The sequence below is a fragment of the Exophiala spinifera genome, assembly GCF_000836115.1.
Source record: "Exophiala spinifera strain CBS 89968 unplaced genomic scaffold supercont1.6, whole genome shotgun sequence".
Lineage (NCBI taxonomy): Eukaryota > Fungi > Ascomycota > Eurotiomycetes > Chaetothyriales > Herpotrichiellaceae > Exophiala > Exophiala spinifera.
The window spans coordinates 1189865-1210928 of NW_015622518.1; the positions used below are offsets into that span (position 1 = coordinate 1189865).

Sequence of the window (21064 nt, forward strand, 5' to 3'; positions counted from 1 at the left end):
CGGATGCTGGTTCGGATGCTGGTTCGGACGGTCTTGCAGGAGCAGGCTCAAGCATGATGGTCGTGGCTTCAGGGATTCTGTTGCAGCTTAAGACGAATGTGTTTGCAAGAGTAACATATACTTCTGTAAACCAAGTACTATCTACCTCCCATTTTGAGGCGTGGCATGAAGACGCAGAAGCCACCGGAACGTGCTGCCTGATGCCCGTTCGCAGAAGCCAATTCGGGCTCAGCGGTCACGATGGAAGCCTCGGCTATAGTTGTCCGGCTGTAACTCCTGATTTGTTTCAGCTAAGCCTGGGATAGGAAAAACAAAGAGGTCGACAGGAATCATGTATTAAACCACTACACTATCAACGCACGCACATAATTATTATTCTGAGGCAAACATCGCTCAGGTGCGCAGTTACTAACACCAATCCTAACCCCACCCCCAAGCCGAGCTGTCCAATGATCATGCTTCGATTAGCACCCACCCACTACGCGAGCCTCCTCTTTTATAAGTATGAGTTCCACACCACCATCTGCGCATTGTTTTTGTCGAGGCGCACCTCTGACGTGGCCACCGAGAAACCACAAGTTCTCATACTACCTACGCACAGTTTAGTCCCACGGAACATTATGAAAATCGAATGCGAGGAATGCCTTAAAAGTCAAGATATCGCTCAGCGCCATCTCAGAAAAACCATGTGCTTACTTAGCTGAATTGATTTCAACTGTCAAAGCCTTCTTGAATACGTTCGACACCGCCAATTTATACATCTTCGCCCGCAAACCTCGACTGTCTTCTGAAATGACTCTCAACTATACTTCCCTCGACGCTAGCCGCAAAGAAATTCGCCTCCTAACAATTGAGCCCGAGGAAGACTACGATAGCCAACTACGAGGATCCTTTCATGTTGTATCTTTACTTGGCTCTTCGAAACTGGACTACAAGGCTCTTTCGTACGTCTGGGGAAACAGCCAAGAGCGACAAGAAATTGTTGTCGAGGGATGCGTGATATCTGTGACGTCGAACCTTGCATCGTGCCTACGCGGAATGCGTCAAGCTTTGCCAAAGGAGAGATACGTGGTGTGGTGTGACTTTATCTGCATAAATCAGACAGATCCTGATGAGAAGCATCACCAGATAATGCTCATGGGGGAAGTTTATCGGTGCGCAGAATATGTGGTTGCGTGGCTGGGTAGCTTGACGCCGGACATAAGTGCAGCAATCAGGGCATTTGCACGAAAGGAAGAGAAACACATCAGTACTGGGCCATCATGGCTTTCCGATGAAAAGACGTTAAGCGCCTCTAAAGTCACTCTTACTCATGCGCAAAAAGATGAACTCTCGAAGATTCACGCCTGGGGTGGCACAGTCGAAATCGTGAACTCGCCATACTGGTCGCGAGTGTGGACCTTTCAGGAGTGGTTCTTGCCAAAGAAGCGGCCAGTCTGTCTTTGTGGTCATATTTTATTTGACCTTTGGGAAGTACGTCCGCCCTTGCAAGAATTTTTCGATCTCATGCTGCAGGATGGAGATGACGACGAAGCTAAGGACACATACTCAGCCTATTTGGACGACCTCCTGGATCGTATTTCTCAAAATATGAAAGCGAACTATCCACTAGACCTCATAATGGCAGATGATGAAACTCGTATCCCGTTAACCAAAGGCGAATTCGACGTGGCCACTGTTTTGAGCATGACTGCAAGTCGGGTCTGCAGCGAGCCTTTGGACAGGATCTATGCCTTGTATGCAACAACGCCCTCGCTCTCGCACAAGTATCCTCCCAATTATACGAAATCTCTCTATCAAGTCTTCTGGGAAACCACAGCTTTTTCCCTGAGCTCGGAACTAGGAACCGATATATTCGCGGACTTTGGGCTCCTGAGAAACCCCGCGAGTCCGTCATGGACCCTCGACTTTTCAGTCTCCAGCGAAGCATACTCGACAGCTTGTGGGCATATGAACCTGAAATATGGAATTGATGAATCTCTTTGGTTAGGGGGGATGGCCGAGTTACCGCAATTTGATGATAGATTACGCGCTCTCCGTTTGCATGCCAGAACATTTGGCTTCGTTTCGTTGTTTGGTCCGATAATCCCAGAGTATGGTATAAAGGGCCTTCGGGAGCAGAGTCGCGAGATTACAGAGGAACACGGAGGGACAAACTCATCAAAACTGGTTAGATACTTCTTGGACGTCATTTACGACCTCTACGACGCAGCTTGTTTCTCCGATGTCTCTATTGATCGAAGTGAGTTCGGTGTTATGATTGAGTATACAGATCTTTCTTCCTCCGTAGGGGATGGTTTCAATTCCGTGGTCAAAGAAGCGCTGAGCAAGGGAGGTACGAAAGACAAATCATTGTTCTTTCTGAAGGACCGAGACCAACACGTCAGTATTGGGTTGGCGAGTGGAGCAATTCGAGATGGTGACATGGTGGTTTCTGCATACGGAATTGATCAGCTCTTTGTGGTAAGGCAAGATTCTCAGGACTCAGCTACGGATGAAGCCCCTTTCAAAATTATTGATTTGGCATTTATTGCGGGGTTTGAAAAGCACAAGAGTTCCAAGGCTCCAAGGCGCTCTTTGGTTAGGACTTTCAAGGATGTTGCGTGGAAAAAGATAGTCGTCTATTAACTAGGTAAAGATCTCTCCACAACTTTGAGAACGAGTCTGCCTCTGAGACACGCACACTTGGAATGTACAACGTTGCTATGCAATCAATGCATCATCTACCTTTGCTTGTAACTGTCGTCGCGTTGCCCGCAGCCTCCGACAATCCACCACGACGTGCACCACCGTCTCGATGGCTCCACATGCGTAATGATCATCATCCTTGAATTCCTTTGGCTTGAGTGGCCAGCCAGGTGTGCACCGTCCGCAATTGAGCGAGGAGGTACGTCTGATGTCGAGTGAGTGTTCCGTATACTCGCAGGTTCCGTTTGGTTAGAGGGCCACCGTCAATTTGCCTTGAGTACTTGCATGGCTGCGAACTGTACCATTCTGGTTGCCCACTCTTCCCGAATCTTCTTATGGAGCATTCTTTTACACGTCGACACCGTGCGACCAAAGTTGTATTATACAACGTCATTGACGGCCTGCTTTTACCAGCCGATCAGCCTCTTTGTTGCCTACGTTGCCGCTATCACAAGGGATCCAGTACAAGCGCACTTTCACCCCTTGTCTTCGGAGGGTCTGTACTCGGTCCAGGATCCGGTGTACAATAAACGGACCAGGTCTGTCCCGCGGATTTGCAGTCGCACGCATGGCTGAATGACTGTCGCTGACGACCGTGAAGGTGTTCTCTATAGAGGTTGTCGTCTCCATTGCTAAAACACCCTAACGGACGACTGTTCGGGGATGATACATATGCATATATCACCTCGTTATGACACTGCTCTCCCTACTTTTCAAATCCACCTTGAAGGTCATGTCTGTATTGACTGTCGACAAATTCATTCCCATATCTCCATCTTACAGTCCGTCCTACTCTAACCGGTCTACCCAGCTTGTATTCCTCCTCAGTCTAATGCAACCCCGATATACACGAACGCATACACGCACGCGCTCCTCTCCTCCAGACCTAGTGCTCCATGGACACGCAACTAGGAAGCATATAGAAGTCGCTGTTCCGACCCACTCCGTCGTCTCCTGTATGTGAGGTGTTCGAGACTTTTTAGATCTTCGCGGCCCCTGCGCGGCGCCTCGTGCTCGGCGACTTGCCATCCTTGAGCGAAATGAACACGGAAACGCCCTCGGTGAGCACCGTGCCCTCGCCGTCCTCGACGACAGCTTTAGCATACGTCTTCCTGCCGTCCACCCTCTCCACCCACGTCCTCACGAGCAGCGCTTCGCCGGTCGGCACGGGCCGCTTGTACCTGATGGTCAGCTCCCCCGTCATGACGGCAGTCATGGTATCCGACGAGGTCAAGGGCACCCTCACCGTTGCCTTGGCCGCCTTAGGCCCAGGCTCAGGACCAGGAGGAGGAGCGACCTCGGTCGTCGACGCCAGCAGGTGCGCCTTGATCAGGTAGCCCATCGTCTCGTCGATGACGGCGGCGACGAACCCGCCGTGTGCGACCCCGGGGAACCCATTGACGCCCGACGCGGTGGCGAAAAAGGCCCGGATCTCCTCGACGTTGGACACCCGCTCGGGGTCCGCTGACTCGTCCACCCGGCGCTCCTGGTACAGACACGCCACGATGGTGTTGTCCGTCGCGAGGGTGCGCGTGAAAAAGTCCCCCCGCGTGTCCGGGGACGGCTGTCCGAATCGCGAAGGGACAGTCGTGTATCGCTTGTCGGCGAGGAGCGCCGCGCACCACGGCACCGAGTTGAAGTAGGCGTACTGTCGATCCGATAGGTCCGGCACCGTGTCCGGCGGTTCCACCATTGATCCCATTGTTGGTTCGAGATTCTGTTCAGAATATCTCTGAGGTTCTGTGTATGTGTATGTGTATGTGTGTGTGTTTTCCCCCAAGGATGTTTCGTAAGGGGGCCTGATGTAGCACGTACACCAGGGATTTTTGTATTGGAGCCTCCCCCCTTCACGAACGATACGCCGAGCTGTGGAAAAACGAAGACTAATGGTTCAAGGAATGACGGATATGATGGACGCGCGCTGCGTTATATCTATGAGGTCGGTAAATATGTCGGAAAGGAGAAATATAGATATGCACATAAAAAAATCTTATCAAGTTGGTGCCTCGTCAGGCCGTGGCGCTCAGATGTGCTTTCGTTGGTCAAAGGTTCGAGATGTGTACTGAACGCGAATTCTCCAACTTCCAGGTCTGAATCTGACCTGTGCCAGAAAGTATCAAACTTGACAAAGGGCTCACAACAATCCAGAGAACGAGGTACGGCACATCCACGGATACGAGGTGGATCGATCGTGTCCGGATGGGGGAGAAGTGCCGAGGTCCAAATCTACAGCTCTGTCAAACGTAGATAGAATGCGACAAAAATACTCTTGGAACTAGGCCTTACGGGATACACGGCACATTGCGCACGAGGCAACCTTCGTCGAAAGGGCCGCGGCTCGTAACTACGTGCACGGTTCTGTCGGGTCAACCCGTGCATCAGAACCCTCATCTCATCCGCAGGACGGACATTAGGCAGCGAGTGTGTGTTTCACAAGGGGCGAATGCATGAGATAATCAGTAAATGCGCTGTACAGAAGAACACAGAGTGTCAAATACTACCGAGTTACGTTTTCACTACTCCCCAGGGCTCTCCAGGAGCTCAGTGCTTGCTCAGTGCTTCACGTGGGAATACGGGGCCGCGCGGAGCACCCGACCAACTTGATTGCGGCGAGAAGCACGACCACGCACGACACAAGCGCGAGCAAAAAACCCAGAAGGACGGACACAAAATGAACGAAACTCAATACAGAGTACGACTATGTGGGAAAAAAAAGGGGACAGATGCCCACCCTAAAATTAAAAAAAAAGAGGCTTCTCACCGAACATGGTGAGGTTGTGGACCAGAACACATATCAAACAGGGAGAACCGATGAACCAACAAAAATGAAACAGGGCCGTTCGTCGCCAACAAACGGACGACGACAAACTGGGGAAGTCCTTGCTTGTCCGGATCAAGAACCCGTGTCCCCCCCCCACGAACCCTCCTTCCTCCCTGCCCCTTTACAAAAAGTGGGAAAATCGCTTCAACGCCAAAGGCTCCATGCAAGACTTCCTTTCCCTGTACATAAAAACAAGGTCCATACTGAAAGGGGTATGTATGCGGATTCCATGACTTCATGCTTCGATCACACGGCTCAAGACCGCACCGCGACCGGAAGCGGGCTGCTTGATGTTTTCGTCGTCTCCCTTGAGGCTGCCTCCGCCGATGACGGCGGCGGCGTGTGCACGCTCGGCGTCCTCGTCTTCCACGATCTTTGTCCTGTCCAGACCTCGGGTATGCTGGTTCAGACTCTCGCGAGCCGTGTAGTTTGTAGGCGCCGTGCTGGCCATGCTCAAGGCGGTGCTGGATCGCTGGTGCACTAGGTCTGGCGTAGGAGGAATTGAGCTGCGCTCACTCTGGGGCGTCAAATGGCCAGTTCCCGTGCGCGAGTCGGTGGCGAGCTGCTCGACCGGTGACAGATTGCCACTGTCCTCGCGAGAGTGGCTTACGGAAGGAGAAATGCCAGATTCAGAATGTTCACCCTGATCCTGGTCTTCCTCTTCGCCTTCGACCTCGGCGGCCTCATTGGCAAGTTGTAGACCTTCCACGGCAGCGGCACATTGCTCACTGATGTTGCGGATGATGTCGGCAATGGCGTCGGTCTTGTCGCGGAGATGGCGATCGGCGACGTCGGACATGCTGAGTCCAGAGAATCGTTTGCTGAGGCGCTTGCTGGATGCGAGGAGCTTGTTCTCCATTTGAGGAGTGACGTCCTGGCCATCGGCAGATACCACACGAGAAGCACGCTTCGAAGAACGGCTGGTGACATTTCGGAGCTTGTCACTGAGCTCTTCAACTGTGTCCTCTGCTTCGTTCTCCTCGTAGTCTTCCTCTTCGTCCTCGTATCCCTCATGGATGTAGTCGGCCAGTTCGGAAGCAGAACCGATCGATCGAACAATGTGTTCCATGTGATGAGTTTGACCGGTGATGAGGGAGCGGAGATGGAGGACCACTCGTTGAGCTTCGTCTCGTTGTCTCTGGAGAGTCTGGTTGGTATGCTGGAGGGCGGCGATCTCTTTCCGGTTGCGAGAACGCTCCTTTTCTAGATCCTCCGCAATACCTTGTTGAAGGACAAGAGCCTCGAGCGCATTGTCACGCTGTCGCTCGGTGCCAGATAACCGGAGAGTCAGACGAGCAGCATCGTCTTTCTGTTGGTCAATAAGGCCGGTGAGTCTGCGGTTCTCACGCTTGTGGGATTCGATCTTGACGCGCAGCTCAGCCAACTCCTTGTTGAGGGACTCGACGAACGCTTGGAACTTTTGGAATTGAAGTTTCCAAGTCTCAACCTCTTGTTCGAGATAGTTGTTCCGTTTGGCAACCTTTGCAAGCTCGGTATCCATGCGTCCTTTCAGATTGATAAAGTCTTGCCAAGCCTCCAGGGCGTCGCGGGAGTATTGGTTACGTTCGCGCACAATTTCGTTCATGTGTCTCATCGAGATCTTCGTCATAAGTGGCTTTTTCATCGAGCCATTGAACAACGCCTTGACACCAGTGTTGCGGCCCAACTTCTCACAGACGTGATCCATGACCGCCATGATGGCATCTTGATTCCACCACGAAGGATCTTGGACGCTTTCAACTTCACCACGAAGGACAATGATCTGACCAGCAGGAATGAGCTTGCCGCCTCCATAGGCAGATTTAAGGTGCTGTGGTACACCGGTGATTTCCACATCGCTGTTCAAGGCTTGGGTCAGTCGATTGATGAACTTGGTACGCTGACCGGCGGTGAGAACATTCGGTGGGTGGTCCGTAATGACTAGATTGCGGTCAAGGTCGACTAGTAGAGCATCCTTGGGTGGCTGGAACAGTGATCGGCATTCTGTCGTGATACCCAGGATATACGGACCAGGTTCTTGCACCATTTCGCTGACATTCCTGGCATGAACGACTGGCACGTAGAGTCCGCTCCATTCATACACTCGAACACAAAATCTGATGGTTTCTGCAGCAATGGTAAGCATCGCAGGGTGATGACTGGTTAGGATGATCCGTCGAGTAGGAGACACAGCGGCCTCGATAAGACCGACAACGTTGGGGATTGTCAAGCAGCTGAAGAGAGGCCACATGGCGAAGTTTTGGAAACCCGTGGGTGAAGAGGGGAACTGATAACAGAGGGCATAGTCCTTCATGTCAATCCGAACGAGATCGTTGAGTCGTGGTGCTGGGAAGCTGAGAATGCGGGAGACCTCCTCAGCATGGAACAAGTTGGTGGCCTTGTTCCAATGAATCCACATTCCTCGCAGGTAGTCACCCAGGAGGTTGTACAATGGGTACCTGGACAAGAAGCTCAAGCAGTACGGGATCCAGTAGGTCTCGTCAGCTACATCTCTGAAGTCTGGTTCGGTCTTCCGCCGGAGGTCGCGAATAGTCTCGGCGCGCTTTTCATCTGCTCGAGACCAGACTCGGAGAGCGATGCCATAGAGGGTATGCTGTGAATCTTGCTGTAAAACAAAAGAATGGTGGACACAGTGTGGCTGGCTGCGTCCAGTACAGATTTCAACATCGTGGGGGAAACATGCCTGCGATCAATTAGCATTGCAAAGGCTGTAGAACCAGTATAACCTTACCCTCATTGCGCTGTGCAGAGCTCTAGCGATCTCGTTGTCGCTCTCTAGGCGTGGACTGCTCCCCAAAATTTCGGGAAGCCAAAATTGGCCGACTGCTCCCTTCATGTGTTGTATCTTCCCAAAAGACGGGGCAGGCGCTTTGACCCATTGCGATGGTTCTCGTCCCACACCACACACCATGTACGCATGTGTCAGTGTTTTGGGGGTAGGCCTATTATTCGACTTGGCCAGCGTCGACGGCAGAGGCTGTGTAATCCGTGAGTGCAGAGAAGAGGTTCTGCTTGGAACCATGGTGTTGTCGACGATTTGCTCTCTTGTAACCGGACGGTTCGTCTCGCGAGTCTGTGGTCGCGCCATAGAAGTCATGGAGGTGTGACCTCTAAGAGAGGGACCCATTGGTTGCCAACGTCGAGGTTGCTTTCAAGGGTTCGGGCCGCGAACGAGAATGTCTGTGCCCGGGTCTGTGCCCAGGGCTTAGGTAGTGAAGCTCCTACACTTTTCAATAGACAGTGTTCTTGACGTATTGACGTTCTTTCAAACCTTTTGACGGGTATAGAAAGGACGGGGAGAGGTAGAGGGCGGCGAGGCAGAGGAGGAGAGGAGCTAGGTTATCACCAAAAACAGCCCAAGCAAGGTCTGAAGCAATCAAATGCAAGCTACCGAGATGGTCAAGATTCAGGAGGCGTCCTGATACTCGAAGCGAGAGGGTGCATGCGTAGCAAGTTGGGCCCGTTGTGTCAGGCCAATCCCGGCCAGGGCGGAGAAACAGGCCTAGGAAGATGAGGCTTGCAGGGGTCTCCAAGACTCGTCTTTCCGCATGGAGTTGCTTTTCGACTTTGCGGTCTCCCACTCTCGCGACACGTCGACGGCTTGGGGGACGGTACAATGAATGGCTGTCCGTGCAGAGTAATGACCGTCCGGGGCGTTTCTTTGCGCTTTGAGCCTTCCGATGCCTTTCTGAAACTTTGACAGCCGCGCCACACGTTGATGATCCAAGGTGCATGGATGATGGACGCCATGAGCCAGCCCAATGGGGCCAGCGGGCATGAAAATCAGCGTAAATCCAACACCAGAAACCGCAAGCTAGGGTGCTGCTAATGGCTTCTTACAGCCTAGCCAGGAGGAGCACCGATGTTAAGCTCATCCAGCGCAGCAGCTTGCCGAAGCACCGCTGCTCTGCCCCTGCATTGGGGTAGGCTAATGCGGCTAGAGGCTCAATGGTGTCACCTTTGGCCTCCGTCGCCCCCCTGTATTGTACCTTTGAGTGACTCTGGCCAGCGTCCCAGCGGAACAGATTGGAGCTCAATCTGATGGCCACAAGGGTTCTGTTCCACTCCCTCTGTGATAACTAGGGTGTTGGTTCGACAGCTTGCGGGTGAGGCCTCGGACCTAGTCCATGCAATTTACGGCGACTCGACCATCAACGGCTTTGGCGGTGCTGTACCTCCCATTCCCTAATGGTCGTTAGTCAACGAGGCCAACGACTCTGGATGCCATGGGGAGAAGTTAGAACCGGTGGCTTGCCAGGTGCTCATGTTTGCAAGCCATCAGGGGATTTTCGACGCCCACAAAGTATATGCAAGAACGGGACACACATCCACACGTGTGTGTGACATTACGTGAAAAAGTCAGATCTGGCACCACATCCTTTTCTCACGTCTGTCGCGTGTTCCCGTCTTATCCTGCCAACGGACTTCCCTTGTTGACGGCCATACCTACACTACAACACGTAGATTTGAAAAGGCGGGTCCCTACTGCCGATGAGCATCGTGATAGCTGTCCCACACGTCGGACGTACTCCGATCGAATGAATTCAACCTAGCACTTGAATGCGTTCCTGGAAGAACTACAGTACGCGTCTTTTTCGCTCGGGCAAGCCTGCCAGGTAAGGTGCCCGATGCCCGATCAATCGGACTTGAATATGATCGAACATGGTGTACGGAAACTCTATCGCCGTTGACATCAAGATGTGCAGTACTGTGCGGGTCATCCACTGCGTCTTTCGCCATGCATCCACTTCGCACCGCTTTGTGATCTTTTGGCCACCGCGGCGAGAATACTCCATCGGGAATTGCAGGGAAAGACGAATGCCACCGCTCGCTGGTGAGTACAGGCCGGACACGAGAGTTCCTCAAGAGGACGTCGCGTCGCTTAGAATATCCGAGAGGACGCTGGATGGTCATTATTCACGACCCCAGTGATGCCGTATACGAGTAGAGAATGACCCTCGGTCCTCCTGTGGATCGTGCCTCGGACTCGGGGGACCCTACGAGTAACTTGAGATCAGATCTGCCCTTCCCGAGGGACATCATCCGGAGACAGCCCGTCACAGCCCACCCCAGTTTCTTTCGATGCAACAGATGCGTGGTCAGAGCCGTAAATTATAGCAAGTCAGATCGGCTTAGAGTTGTGTCATAAGGCAAGTAACACAATGAGAGGATAATGTCGTTCGTGTCAGCAGCTGTCGTTCCATCCGGGCGGTTCTCTCAGTGCAGACGCGGAATTGCGAGGCCGCGTCCTGTCGTGTTGCGGGTGAAGATAGGCGGCACTGACAGCTTTAACGGAGTTGTGGTGCCCAGGTTTGGAGTTTCCAGGCTGTCCATACGCAAGCCAACGGCCCAAAAAGGACAGAAGGCCCCGAAGAAGCGAGAAGGGCAGAGGAGGCGTCGTCGAGCTGTGGTTCTTGGGTGGTTCTCTCGGTAGTTTATCCAGCGGGCTGCAGACGGATATGCACGACTGCAGGATCCAACTGCACAAGCAATAAAATGTCCATGGATCAAGGTCTCACCAGGTGCCTGGAGGTGCCCTTGGTGGCGTTTACGGGTGCGCAAAAGGCCTCTAGAAGATCCTTGTTCTGCCCCTCTTTGCTCTAACTCAACCGCCTCCCCCGCAGCGACTCATTATTTTTTTTTCCTTCTCAGCCGCGCCTCCGCATGCCTATGGTGGTGAAAACCGCGCGCGCCATTTGGTCTGGACCCCATATCGAATTCGCGCTCGCGGCAGCTCGAGTTGCAGACTGACTCTCATTTGGAATTCCATAATGCAGGCAGACGGAAGCAATGCCGTCCTCACCGACCTTTGTGCTATCTGGTATGTTTGATCCACCGCTACCCGCCAGGCTGTGTTCGCTACTGACTCGGTCACCAGCCATACAAACCCGATCAAGTACACTTGCCCTCGGTGTGGAATACACACCTGCTCACTCCCCTGCGTTAAGCGCCACAAGGCTTGGGCTCAATGTTCGGGCATACGAAATCCTGCGGCATACCGGAAGAGGGCAGAACTCGCCACCCCTTCGTCCATCGACCAGGATTTCAACTTCATCACCTCTGTCGAAAGGTCTCTACAACGGGCAGATGAAACAGCCCACGACAAAGGCATAGACTTGGCTCCCAGCGGCGTCGGACGGAATGGCCCCGATATCAAACGGAAGTTCGATGCTGAGGTAGAAGAAAGAGGGATTCGTTTGATTCGGGCCCCTGCAGGACTTTCCCGAAACAAACAGAACAAGTCACACTGGGCGGGCGGACAGAACAAGTGTATTCTATGGACGACGGAATGGCTGTTCCATGATGGCCAGAAGAAGATCAACAACGTCAGAGAGACAAGGACAGTCGCACAAGCCTTTCTCGAAGTATTTGGCCGAAGAACGCTCGGCAGGAAGAGAAAGCGGGACGTTGCTGAAACGAACGGCGCTCCAGCTTCCCAGTGTGAAACGGCTGCCACACAACAAAACCTTGAAGCTGAGGATTCTGCCAAGGTGGAACCTGAGGACACTACTACCACGATCACACCAGGACTGCCTGGTGCCATGGGAGATCTTGGACACTATGAGTCTGCTGATGATGACGGCACAATATACGGGGATGAAGAGCACCCTGCTAACGCTTCCGGAAGTCTAGAAGTGAACATGCCCCAAAGTCAGGTTATACTCACAGAGCCAGGCAATGATCCTTCCCGTGCCCAGGGACACCCTGCTTTGAAAGAGTCGCTTGATACCAAGGCTATACTGACAGACAACACTGGATGTCAGCCAGCCACCGTAGAGAAGTTGTCGCCTGCAGGGGGAGACTCGCTGACCCAAAATTGTTATCTCGAGCTTCCATCTACTTCCACCGGACCCAACGACAATATCTCACAGCTCCTAAGCCACCTTCATTTCTACCTCTTGAGGCCAAACACAGCCAAATTCAAATGCTTGATCCCCATCGCCCAAACGTCAACCCTGAAAGATGTCCTCCGCGACAGAACCCTCCTCGAGTTTCCGACATTCTACGTCCGAGAAGAGCCACCCGAATCCTTACCCGAACCATTCATAAGCGAGGAAAAGTATACCCAGCTCTACGGGTCACAGATGGACGTCAGCTTGCCAGCGTACTCAGCCCCTGGCAATGACGACTCTCACCCCCAGCCACTAACGGACATTGACGAGCAGAAAGTTCTGGAAGTCTTACAGCAAGATCTCACGGGGTAGGGTCGAATCCGTGCTGTTGCATGTGACTGCAGTTCATGAACTACTTCGGCACTCATACTCGCACTCGTACCTATGCCAACTTTCCCGGCACAAAGGGGTGTCCTGCACTGAGACCACCACAGACGGCCCAAGCCTGCCCGTTGACATAACTAGCCTCATCACTTCCCAGGAACAGAGCGACGCGTGCCACCTCGTCTGCCACGGCACCACGCTGCAATGGATTCAGCTGTCCGATCTTCCTTTCGGTGCCCCTGCTCCTCGCCTGATCATACATGGGCTTTGTCATTCCCGTCTCAATCACACCGGGACACAAGGCATTGACCCGCACGCCGGTGCCAGCCAGTTGATAGGACATTGTCTGGGCAATCGACACCACGGCTGCCTTGCTGGCCGAGTAGTCTGTGCCGCCGGCGTTGGACCTCAAGCCAGCGACGCTCGCCGTGCCAATGATACTCCCGCCGGGATACTTTTTGTCTTCGCCGGTTTTCTGCATGGCAAGCGCCGCGTACTTTGCGCACAGGAAGACGCCGAGAGTGTTGACGCGCAGTGTGTTCATGAAGGCGTCGGCGCTGACGTGCTCGTACGTGTTCGGGACGCCGCTCACGCCGGCATTGGCAAACATTACATCTAGTCGTCCGTAGCTCTGAACGGCTTGGTCCACTACCGACTTGACCTGTTCCTCGTCCCCCACGTCCATCTTGACCGCGTGCACCGCGCACTCCGGGTACAGCTGTGCCATCTCGCGCTTGTGCGTTTCCAGATGGTCGGTCGCGTAGTCGCATATGTAGACGGCACGGGCGCCGTTGGCGGCGTATTGGTGGGCCGACGCTCGACCGATCCCGATGGGTGAGTTACAGCCTACATTGCACGATAACAGAATTTGTCTTAGCAAGTGGTCTGTACCTCTCTTCGGACGGTATTGTGGTTGTAGTGATGTGAAGCGAGCGTCGAAGCTCTCCGTCGTCTCACTTCTACTTACCTGTGACAATGACGACCTTTCCTTTCACCCTCTCCCCCGTCGACGGCCCTGCCACATGGCGGACGCGGGGGATGTTCTCGAACGTGCCTTCGGACGGCACACCTTCGACGAGCTGCTGCGACAGCGCGGCCAGACGTCGTTTTGGCACTGCGGTCATTTTCGGTGGGCCGTGTTTTGTGTCGGTAGTTCTTTACAAACTCGAGGTGTCCTGTTATATCCTCCTGTACGCTATGACCGGTACAGAGGGGTCGGAAGGGGTCGAGTGTGATTCCAGCGGCACGGTGGTTGGATGCTGAAGGTCGATTCTCCGACCGGACAGGAAATCAATGATGAGGTGGTGTCGGTAGTGGTGGTGGTGGTGGTGGTGGTGATAATGCGTGGACGCAACAAGGTTGGGTGAGTGTGTTGATTAGGACCTGTCAGGACTGGACCTGGGTATGTTGGTAGGAGTCCTGGACGACAGAGAGAGAAAGCTGTGTGTGTATTCTAGGTGCGTGCAGTGTGAAGTGAAGTGTAGGGACCTTTTTTATTTTGCAAACGTTGGAATCCTCGGGAGGTTCAGGTCGAGTTTGCCGTCAGGTCATTTTGTTTTTTTCGGATTCTCGACCTGGGGTTTTGGTCCATCGGGCTTGAAAAAGTTCAACCGAGGCTGAAGCACCGATTTGGAGAAGGAGATGGACACGGGAACAACAACAAATCATAATAATAATCTGGGGAAGAGGACAATGACCGCGGGACGACGGAGTATTCCAAGGGGGAAAAAACAGCTTACAGGTTCACAAGTACCGTACCTAAAGTTTACCTACAAGCCCTCACAGTACAATCTTCGTACCTAAGGCTACAACTCCCCACGGGTTCTGTGTCAGTTACAGTAAGTACCTCAGGTTGGTTCAGGTGGGTGTCGCTCGCTATATACCTATGTACCTATTGTAGGTACAGTACCTACGCTCGTCTACCGATCTACTGTACCTACAAGGTGGCTAACTAGTTAGTTAACTAGTACCAACACACCTGCGAGGGCTCACCAACCAACTAAGTTAGTTAGGCTGGGTCGGCTATCGCACGGGTATCGGTGAACTCTATATGTAGGTAGGTACTGTACAGGTAACTCTCTCTCTCTGTGTCTACATGGGTACACACACCCATACTTACCCACGATCTCACGCTTCGTCTTCACCCCTCACAGTCTCATGCTTGGATATCATACAGTAAAGTAGTACGTAGACCTTGGAAACACAAGGCGCCTTGCCATACAGTCACTGCAGTAGCACCCGTTTTGCAATTGACGTCTGTACTGGACTCTGGAGCGTTCTCTGAACAAAGCCTCGAATTTCCTCCTTTTCTGGCACCTTTCGGTGCCTGGGTAGGTAGGCATCCAGGCCAGGGTTCACCGTGCAGCATCGCACGAACAGTAGTTGGCGACCATACACCATACCTATACCGTTCTGATCTATCTCCCTCGCGTCATGTACGAGAAGTAGGGTACCTCATCTAGCTTTGTTTCTCACCGGTCAAGTCCTCCTGCACTCTCACAATCCTTCTCAGCGCTTCGTCGCGACCCCTGATCTCCTCGGGCCCCAGGGTCCCGTACGCTTCGTCCGTCTGCCGGACCACGGTCTTCTTCCACCCTTCCTCGCCCATCGTGATGGCCCCGGCGTCGTTCCACACCCCGTCGATCGCCTCGCCTATGTTGTCCAGGAACCCAGCCATGCCCCTCTTGCCGCCGCCGAACGCGTACATCTTGAACGGGCCCGCGACGGCCCAGCGTGGGCCCAGACTCGCGCGCACGATCTCGTCGACCTCCTCCGCGCTCGCCACGCCCTCGCTGACCAGGTGGCACGCCTCCCGAAACAGGATGAAGGCCAGACGATTCGCGACGAACCCGGCGCTCTCCTTGTGGATCGTGATCGGCCTGTGTCCCGACCCCAGCGAGGCGAAGTAGTCGCGGGCAAACCCCAGTTCCCGCTCCGCTGTGTCGGGGGAAGGGACCAGTTCCAGCAGCGGCATGATGTGAGGAGGGTTGAACGGGTGGACGACCAGGAGCTTGCGCTTGGCGGCGTCCCCGGCCGCGAGGTGAGACAGCTGCTGGCTCGCGGGGATGCCGGACGTCGAGGACCACAGATGCGCCGTGGGCGGCGCGTGCTTGATGACTTCGGACCACGTCGACTGTTTGAACGGGAGGTGTTCGGGTCCCTGTTCCTGGATGATGGTGGCCTCTTGCACGGCCGACGCGAGGCTGGAGTGCATGACCAGCCTCTTGCTGGAGAGCAGCTCGGACACGACGGATGCCGTCGTCGTCGTCGTCGTCGTCGTCATCGTAGAACCAATAGTGGAAGGCGACCACGAGGACGGCAGGTACAGCGGCAATACTGACTCGAGATGTTCCTGGAGATCCGGCCGAGGGTCATACACCGACACTCGCGCAGATGTGTATGTCAGGTGCAGGGCGAGGAAGGACATCCCTATCGCCCCGAGGCCGATGAGGCATATATGCTTGTCGCCGTGGGGGAGAGCGCCGGGTGTTTCTAGATCAGATGTCGACATGATGTCCGAGCAGCTCTACCTAGGATATGGTTCACCCGTGTCTCTCTTCTGTTTAAACAACTGACTGACTGGCTGGCTGGCTGGCTGAGGTCTTCCGGAGTGGTTTTGGCCCTTTTGTATTGGCGTGATCTCTGGGTGGAGCGGGCCAATATGTCAATGTACTTTTTCAACGAGCGTATGGGCCCTGTGTCTTATCTCCTGAAAGCAGAGTCATTAAAAAGGACCCGAGAGCCCGAAGGTCGTACCTGGTAAGCGTTCGCAACAGACAAGGCCCTGGGTCAACTTGTCGATGAAGACGACGGAGAATAAAATAAGAGGAAGCTCCGATCGCGGAGAGTGTCGATCTCACGCACCCCTGGATCTGAACTCCGGACTCTGCGAGTCGTCCCGAGGCCTTTCGATAGAGCCGGGTAGACATCAAAGCCAGGGACTGCTTACTCCTGATTAACCAACCCGCTGCTGATCATGAGGATTACTTCCATTGCAGTGGTCTTCTTCCACGGCACTGCTATTTCATACCCACCCAGCTTCACCATCAAGATTTACTACGTCGGAAGTACACAAACTGTCTCTATTTGACCTTATGAATAAAAGTGCTCAGATCTCATCGTAAAAGTCAATCTCATGTTATTTTCCTATCTTTGTAATGTGCAAGGGGGTATCATTCTAGAAACAGTCATTTTTGGGGGTCATAATGAACGAAACAACAAATGCAGAAACCAAGACAAATGGAAAACAAGCAGGTCTTTCGCCATATCTGCGCATGACCACTTGGGCGCGGCGAACTCGAACCAAGCCAGGCGAGGCCAGGTACGAGAAGCACCATTCATATGCCGTCTTCCGCATGCAGACCAATCTGCAGCAAATGCCCAATCCCACCAGAGTCTATCCAGCTGGTCGGCATGGTACCTATCAACATCAAGCACCAAGTTCTTTAATAGCCGCTTTCCTGCGTTCAAGCACTTCGTTCCTCTTCACCTTCACTCGGAGGCCTTCACTAGCTTGAATCAACGCATCGATACTTATCGCATGGTTCGTCATGTTGTGATTGATATACGTATACACTTGAGCCGCAGAGTCAAGTGCAAGGATGGAATTCTCGTTTAGTTTCAGTAGCGCCAGCGCCAGTTGAAACAGAAAGGGAGAACTAGTCCCGTCGTGTTCGTTATCCGCATTCGACTCAGGCATGGCCGGTGTCACCGGGGTAGACGGCTGGCTGCGCCCGAGACCAGGGACTTCAACCGTCAGGTTCTTCGGTTGATCAAATCCATAGGGCAAGGCGTCAGAGCTGTTTAAGCAAAGGCTGCACTCGTCGTTAGACGAATTTCTGGGACAAAATTGTAAGAGACTCACATAACGTCCCATACACGATACAAGGCCTCACCACCGGTGAGGACCCCTGTGTAGAGGGACAAGAACCAGTGAAATGTAAGCGCCTCGAGATCGACGTCGAGTTCTTCCAGTTTAGCACTGAGCCTCGGTAGTATCTCGGTAACATATTGACGGAGAACGATTTGATCTGCTCGTGCAACTAGCAACGTCGAACTGAAGTATTGACTGGGCAGAATGACATCAATGATGGCGACGAGGAGCCAGAAACAATCTTCGGCCGTAGCGCAGATGAGTAGAAGAGACGCCGTGATAAGGTTCATGCCTGAAGTCCTAAGGTCAGTAACGTTTACCATGCATATGCACGGGTGAGCGATATACCTTGGCAGTAACCAATACGGGGATTGTGAAGTGAATATGCTCTCAGCAATTCTTCGAGTCGTTGAACTCCAGGACCGTGACGGAAGAATACATTGTCAGTCAGTGTACGCCTAACATCCGCCTTAATCTGACTAGCGATGTCCGGGTCTACGTCAGTGCCGTCTTGGGAACGGGCAACCAGATCCTCGTAGTAGCCGGGATTTCGCAGCGCGGTTGCACCAGAACACTCAGCCCATATCTTTGGTCGAAGTGACACCGGAATGCCAGCAAGAACCAGCGATTTGAAGTGCAAGTATTTGTTTCTGGTCTGCTTTGAGCGCCCCAGAGTTGCGATCCCAATAAGTTCGCCATTGAGGAGCTCTGCTTCGGGGGGGTTGTTGGCTCCACGATCGGTATTACTGGCTCTTTCAGCTCTTACTCGACGAAGAAAATCGTTCCATCGTGCACTTCTTTCCGTTTGCAAGGCATCGTGAAGATCTCTCAGTTGATCTAGTAGAATTTTAGTTGGGCCAGAGTCGTTGTAGGTGTCATTCTCGGAATCAGCCGTCAAGTCTGACGATGTGGCCGTGATGGCAGAATGTTGTGGTTCGACCACGACGCTGGTGGTCGGCATGGCTTTTTGTGTGGATAAATTGACCGAGATAGACGCCTCTCTACTTCTATGTGGTGGCGTAGTAGGAGTAACTCCATCGGCAGTGCTGACAGTAACAACAGCGCCAGCGGACGGAGTATGTGACAGCAACTCCTTGGGTCTGCCAGACGATAATGCACCCGGCACTTTGAGATAGTCAGACCACGCTTTCTTGGGTGTTTCGTCATCAACTGAGGCAGGAGTAGAGGGCCTGTCTGAGAATACGTCTTCGGATCCCGGACTTCCAGCCCTGAGATTAGCCAAGGTCTCGGTGTTGCTCATCTTGTTCTTTTTATGGACCCGAACCTGCAGATTTTCTCGTTTTCGACGGTATTGGTCGAAGATAAACCCGTACCTGTCCGTCAATAGCCCATGTTTGTCATCATATTGGCTCGTCATGGTCGGTGGAAGTTGTGAGCTTTCAATCATAGAGTCCAGCTCCACAGTAGGAGGGAGGTTGCTTGCATTCGACTCTTTTCGGACGTGATTTGGACTAGTATTGAGTCTGTTTGGGGTTGGGGCACGCCTAGGTGGAGGGCGCATTTTGGCATTGTCCGAGGCAGGTAGGGACGCTGACGATTTTCCAGCGACCTGGGTTTTGATTTTCGATAAGCTTGAAAGCGACGCTTCTGCATCAGTAGGCAGCGCTGCATTACCATTGGCATCTTGTCCTAGTGATGAAGCCCTGGATCGGCCCGGCTGTGTCTTCCCACTGAATATCTGTGTCCAGGAAGTAAAAGAACGAGCTGACTGGTTTGAGCGTACACTAATCTCATCACCAAGCTTAGGTTTTCTCAACGACTTCCCTCCTATGAAATAGCTGGTGGTTTGTGAAGGTGGCTGGAAGATACTCTGGAGTCCTGATAGCTTCGTTGGATTGATGCCACTGACTTTTGGCCGGAGGGTGGCGTCCATATCTTGACTGTTTTCACTGATTGAGCTGTTCGCTCGGCTTGGAGTTCTGCTGCCTTTGAGCTGCGTGGACGCCGTGGACGTAGCTCTACTACGACCGCCCTGATTATTGTCGACTTGCGAGAAATTTGGATCCGGCCCATCTCGGGTCAGATCCGCTGAGAAGGGCTCATCGACAGGGCTGTTGACGAGGATACCCTCCTCCATGGCTTCGCTCATCATCCCATCCAAAGTGATCACGGATGTTATGTGGTCAGATGAGCCAGAGAGGCTTTGATTTTCTGGACCAGGAAACCCCTGCTCCAGTCGCAATAATCTCTTCTCGACCTCAGGTGTTGAGACACTAGCTTCTCGTAGTAATCGCTTCAACTCTCGCTCCCTGTTGTCTGCGCGGATCCGCAGCGCCGAGATTTCGGCATCCCTCTGAGCCAGATCTGAGGCATACTGCCGGATCAGCTTGACTGCCCCAGTTTTGCTGATTAGCCGTTCAATATGTCCATCACTAGCCAGATGCAGAGAGCCCGGAATATCGAGTGAAGAGCGTGGAGAGTCATCAAAGAGAGCATTCTGTTTGTTGAATGATGGCGATGCGTTCGTCAAACCGGCCAAAGTAGCCTTTCTATCCCGCGCCCTTTGTGATACCGTCCTTAGCGGTTGGGATACCACCTCTTGGATAACGCTTGAAGATTTCTGTTCCGGCTCAGGGGAGAATGATGGGAAGGAAGTCAAGGCCGGATCATCATCTTCGAATGACCTGGCGGAGGCCTTGGAGCCATGTCTTTTCGGTAGCCCGCGCAATGTCTTTGGCTTTTTGTGCTCGGCAGTTGCAGAAGAGTGTGAGGTCTGGGAGGAGGACCGTCTGGACAAATTGCTGCCGTTGTCAGACATGTTGAAGCTGTGTCGCTGGACTCAGGCATCAACATGAATCAGCGCTTTCTATTCGTACCGAAACAAACACCCGCATCTTCGAGTCCGACTCTATAGTATTGCTTCTCGTCAATGGATTCCTCGAGTTGCACCTCATACAATTCGGGGTTGGACCATCGTATCAGATAAAAATGGAGCGTGATTCGGTTGGAAGGGTTTGATTGCAAGGGATGGTAGGGAGTATTTGCAATGCTGAACGTGTCTGCAAACAGGGTGCGGCCACTAGATGAGCCAAACAATCTGACTGTGCTGGAATTGAATGAGTACACGTCTGGGGGTTAGGCATGCTCGCGACAACAGTGCTCGTGTGATATGACGACAAGTCATCCACGGCGCCTTGGTCCGCTGCATGCGTTCTGACCGGGATTGATGGTGGCACCGCGTTTCGTGTCAGGGGGTCGAATCGTGGAACGGAACGGAGAGTCACTTGGGATCCGGAGGCATAAGTGGCTGATGGGCGCATTAGCCACCTGCAGGAAAATAAAACGAGTCTGACGCCGTCTTTCCCTAGCACTCGTAGAACTCGCCGCGGAACAAGCTCCCTTCCGCATAGTACCTATGCACAGTACACTAGCTAGGCCTTGCGCAGTGAACGTAGCCAACTAATGCGGCCTCTGAAGGAGCCGATGCATGAGCATTTTGGTAGC

At 53.1% G+C, this 21064-nt stretch overlaps 7 protein-coding genes across 7 annotated transcripts; 2 read left to right on the forward strand and 5 right to left on the reverse strand.

The window, feature by feature from the left end:
- Positions 1-792: 792 nt before the first annotated feature.
- Positions 793-2628, forward strand: PV08_08348 (uncharacterized protein; the record flags this gene model as incomplete). The annotated part of the gene is made up of 1 exon (XM_016382674.1): positions 793-2628. The coding sequence occupies one exon, from the start codon at positions 793-795 to the stop codon at positions 2626-2628; it is 1836 nt and encodes a 611-aa protein (XP_016233377.1).
- Positions 2629-3667: 1039 nt separating this feature from the next.
- Positions 3668-4390, reverse strand: PV08_08349 (uncharacterized protein; the record flags this gene model as incomplete). The annotated part of the gene is made up of 1 exon (XM_016382675.1): positions 3668-4390. One exon carries the CDS (start codon positions 4388-4390, stop codon positions 3668-3670), a length of 723 nt encoding a protein of 240 aa, XP_016233378.1.
- A 1354-nt stretch (positions 4391-5744) lies between these two features.
- Positions 5745-8606, reverse strand: PV08_08350 (uncharacterized protein; the record flags this gene model as incomplete). Its single annotated transcript, XM_016382676.1, has 2 exons — positions 5745-8192; positions 8241-8606. 2 exons carry the CDS (start codon positions 8604-8606, stop codon positions 5745-5747), a joined length of 2814 nt encoding a protein of 937 aa, XP_016233379.1.
- Positions 8607-11280: 2674 nt separating this feature from the next.
- PV08_08351 (uncharacterized protein) lies at positions 11281-12714 on the forward strand (the record flags this gene model as incomplete). Its single annotated transcript, XM_016382677.1, has 2 exons — positions 11281-11330; positions 11388-12714. The coding sequence occupies 2 exons, from the start codon at positions 11281-11283 to the stop codon at positions 12712-12714; spliced, it is 1377 nt and encodes a 458-aa protein (XP_016233380.1).
- A 70-nt stretch (positions 12715-12784) lies between these two features.
- On the reverse strand, positions 12785-13850 carry PV08_08352 (uncharacterized protein; the record flags this gene model as incomplete). The annotated part of the gene is made up of 2 exons (XM_016382678.1): positions 12785-13572; positions 13694-13850. The coding sequence occupies 2 exons, from the start codon at positions 13848-13850 to the stop codon at positions 12785-12787; spliced, it is 945 nt and encodes a 314-aa protein (XP_016233381.1).
- A 1334-nt stretch (positions 13851-15184) lies between these two features.
- PV08_08353 (uncharacterized protein) lies at positions 15185-16237 on the reverse strand (the record flags this gene model as incomplete). Its single annotated transcript, XM_016382679.1, has 1 exon — positions 15185-16237. One exon carries the CDS (start codon positions 16235-16237, stop codon positions 15185-15187), a length of 1053 nt encoding a protein of 350 aa, XP_016233382.1.
- A 918-nt stretch (positions 16238-17155) lies between these two features.
- Positions 17156-20378, reverse strand: PV08_08354 (uncharacterized protein; the record flags this gene model as incomplete). Its single annotated transcript, XM_016382680.1, has 3 exons — positions 17156-17540; positions 17591-17891; positions 17948-20378. 3 exons carry the CDS (start codon positions 20376-20378, stop codon positions 17156-17158), a joined length of 3117 nt encoding a protein of 1038 aa, XP_016233383.1.
- Positions 20379-21064: the final 686 nt, after the last annotated feature.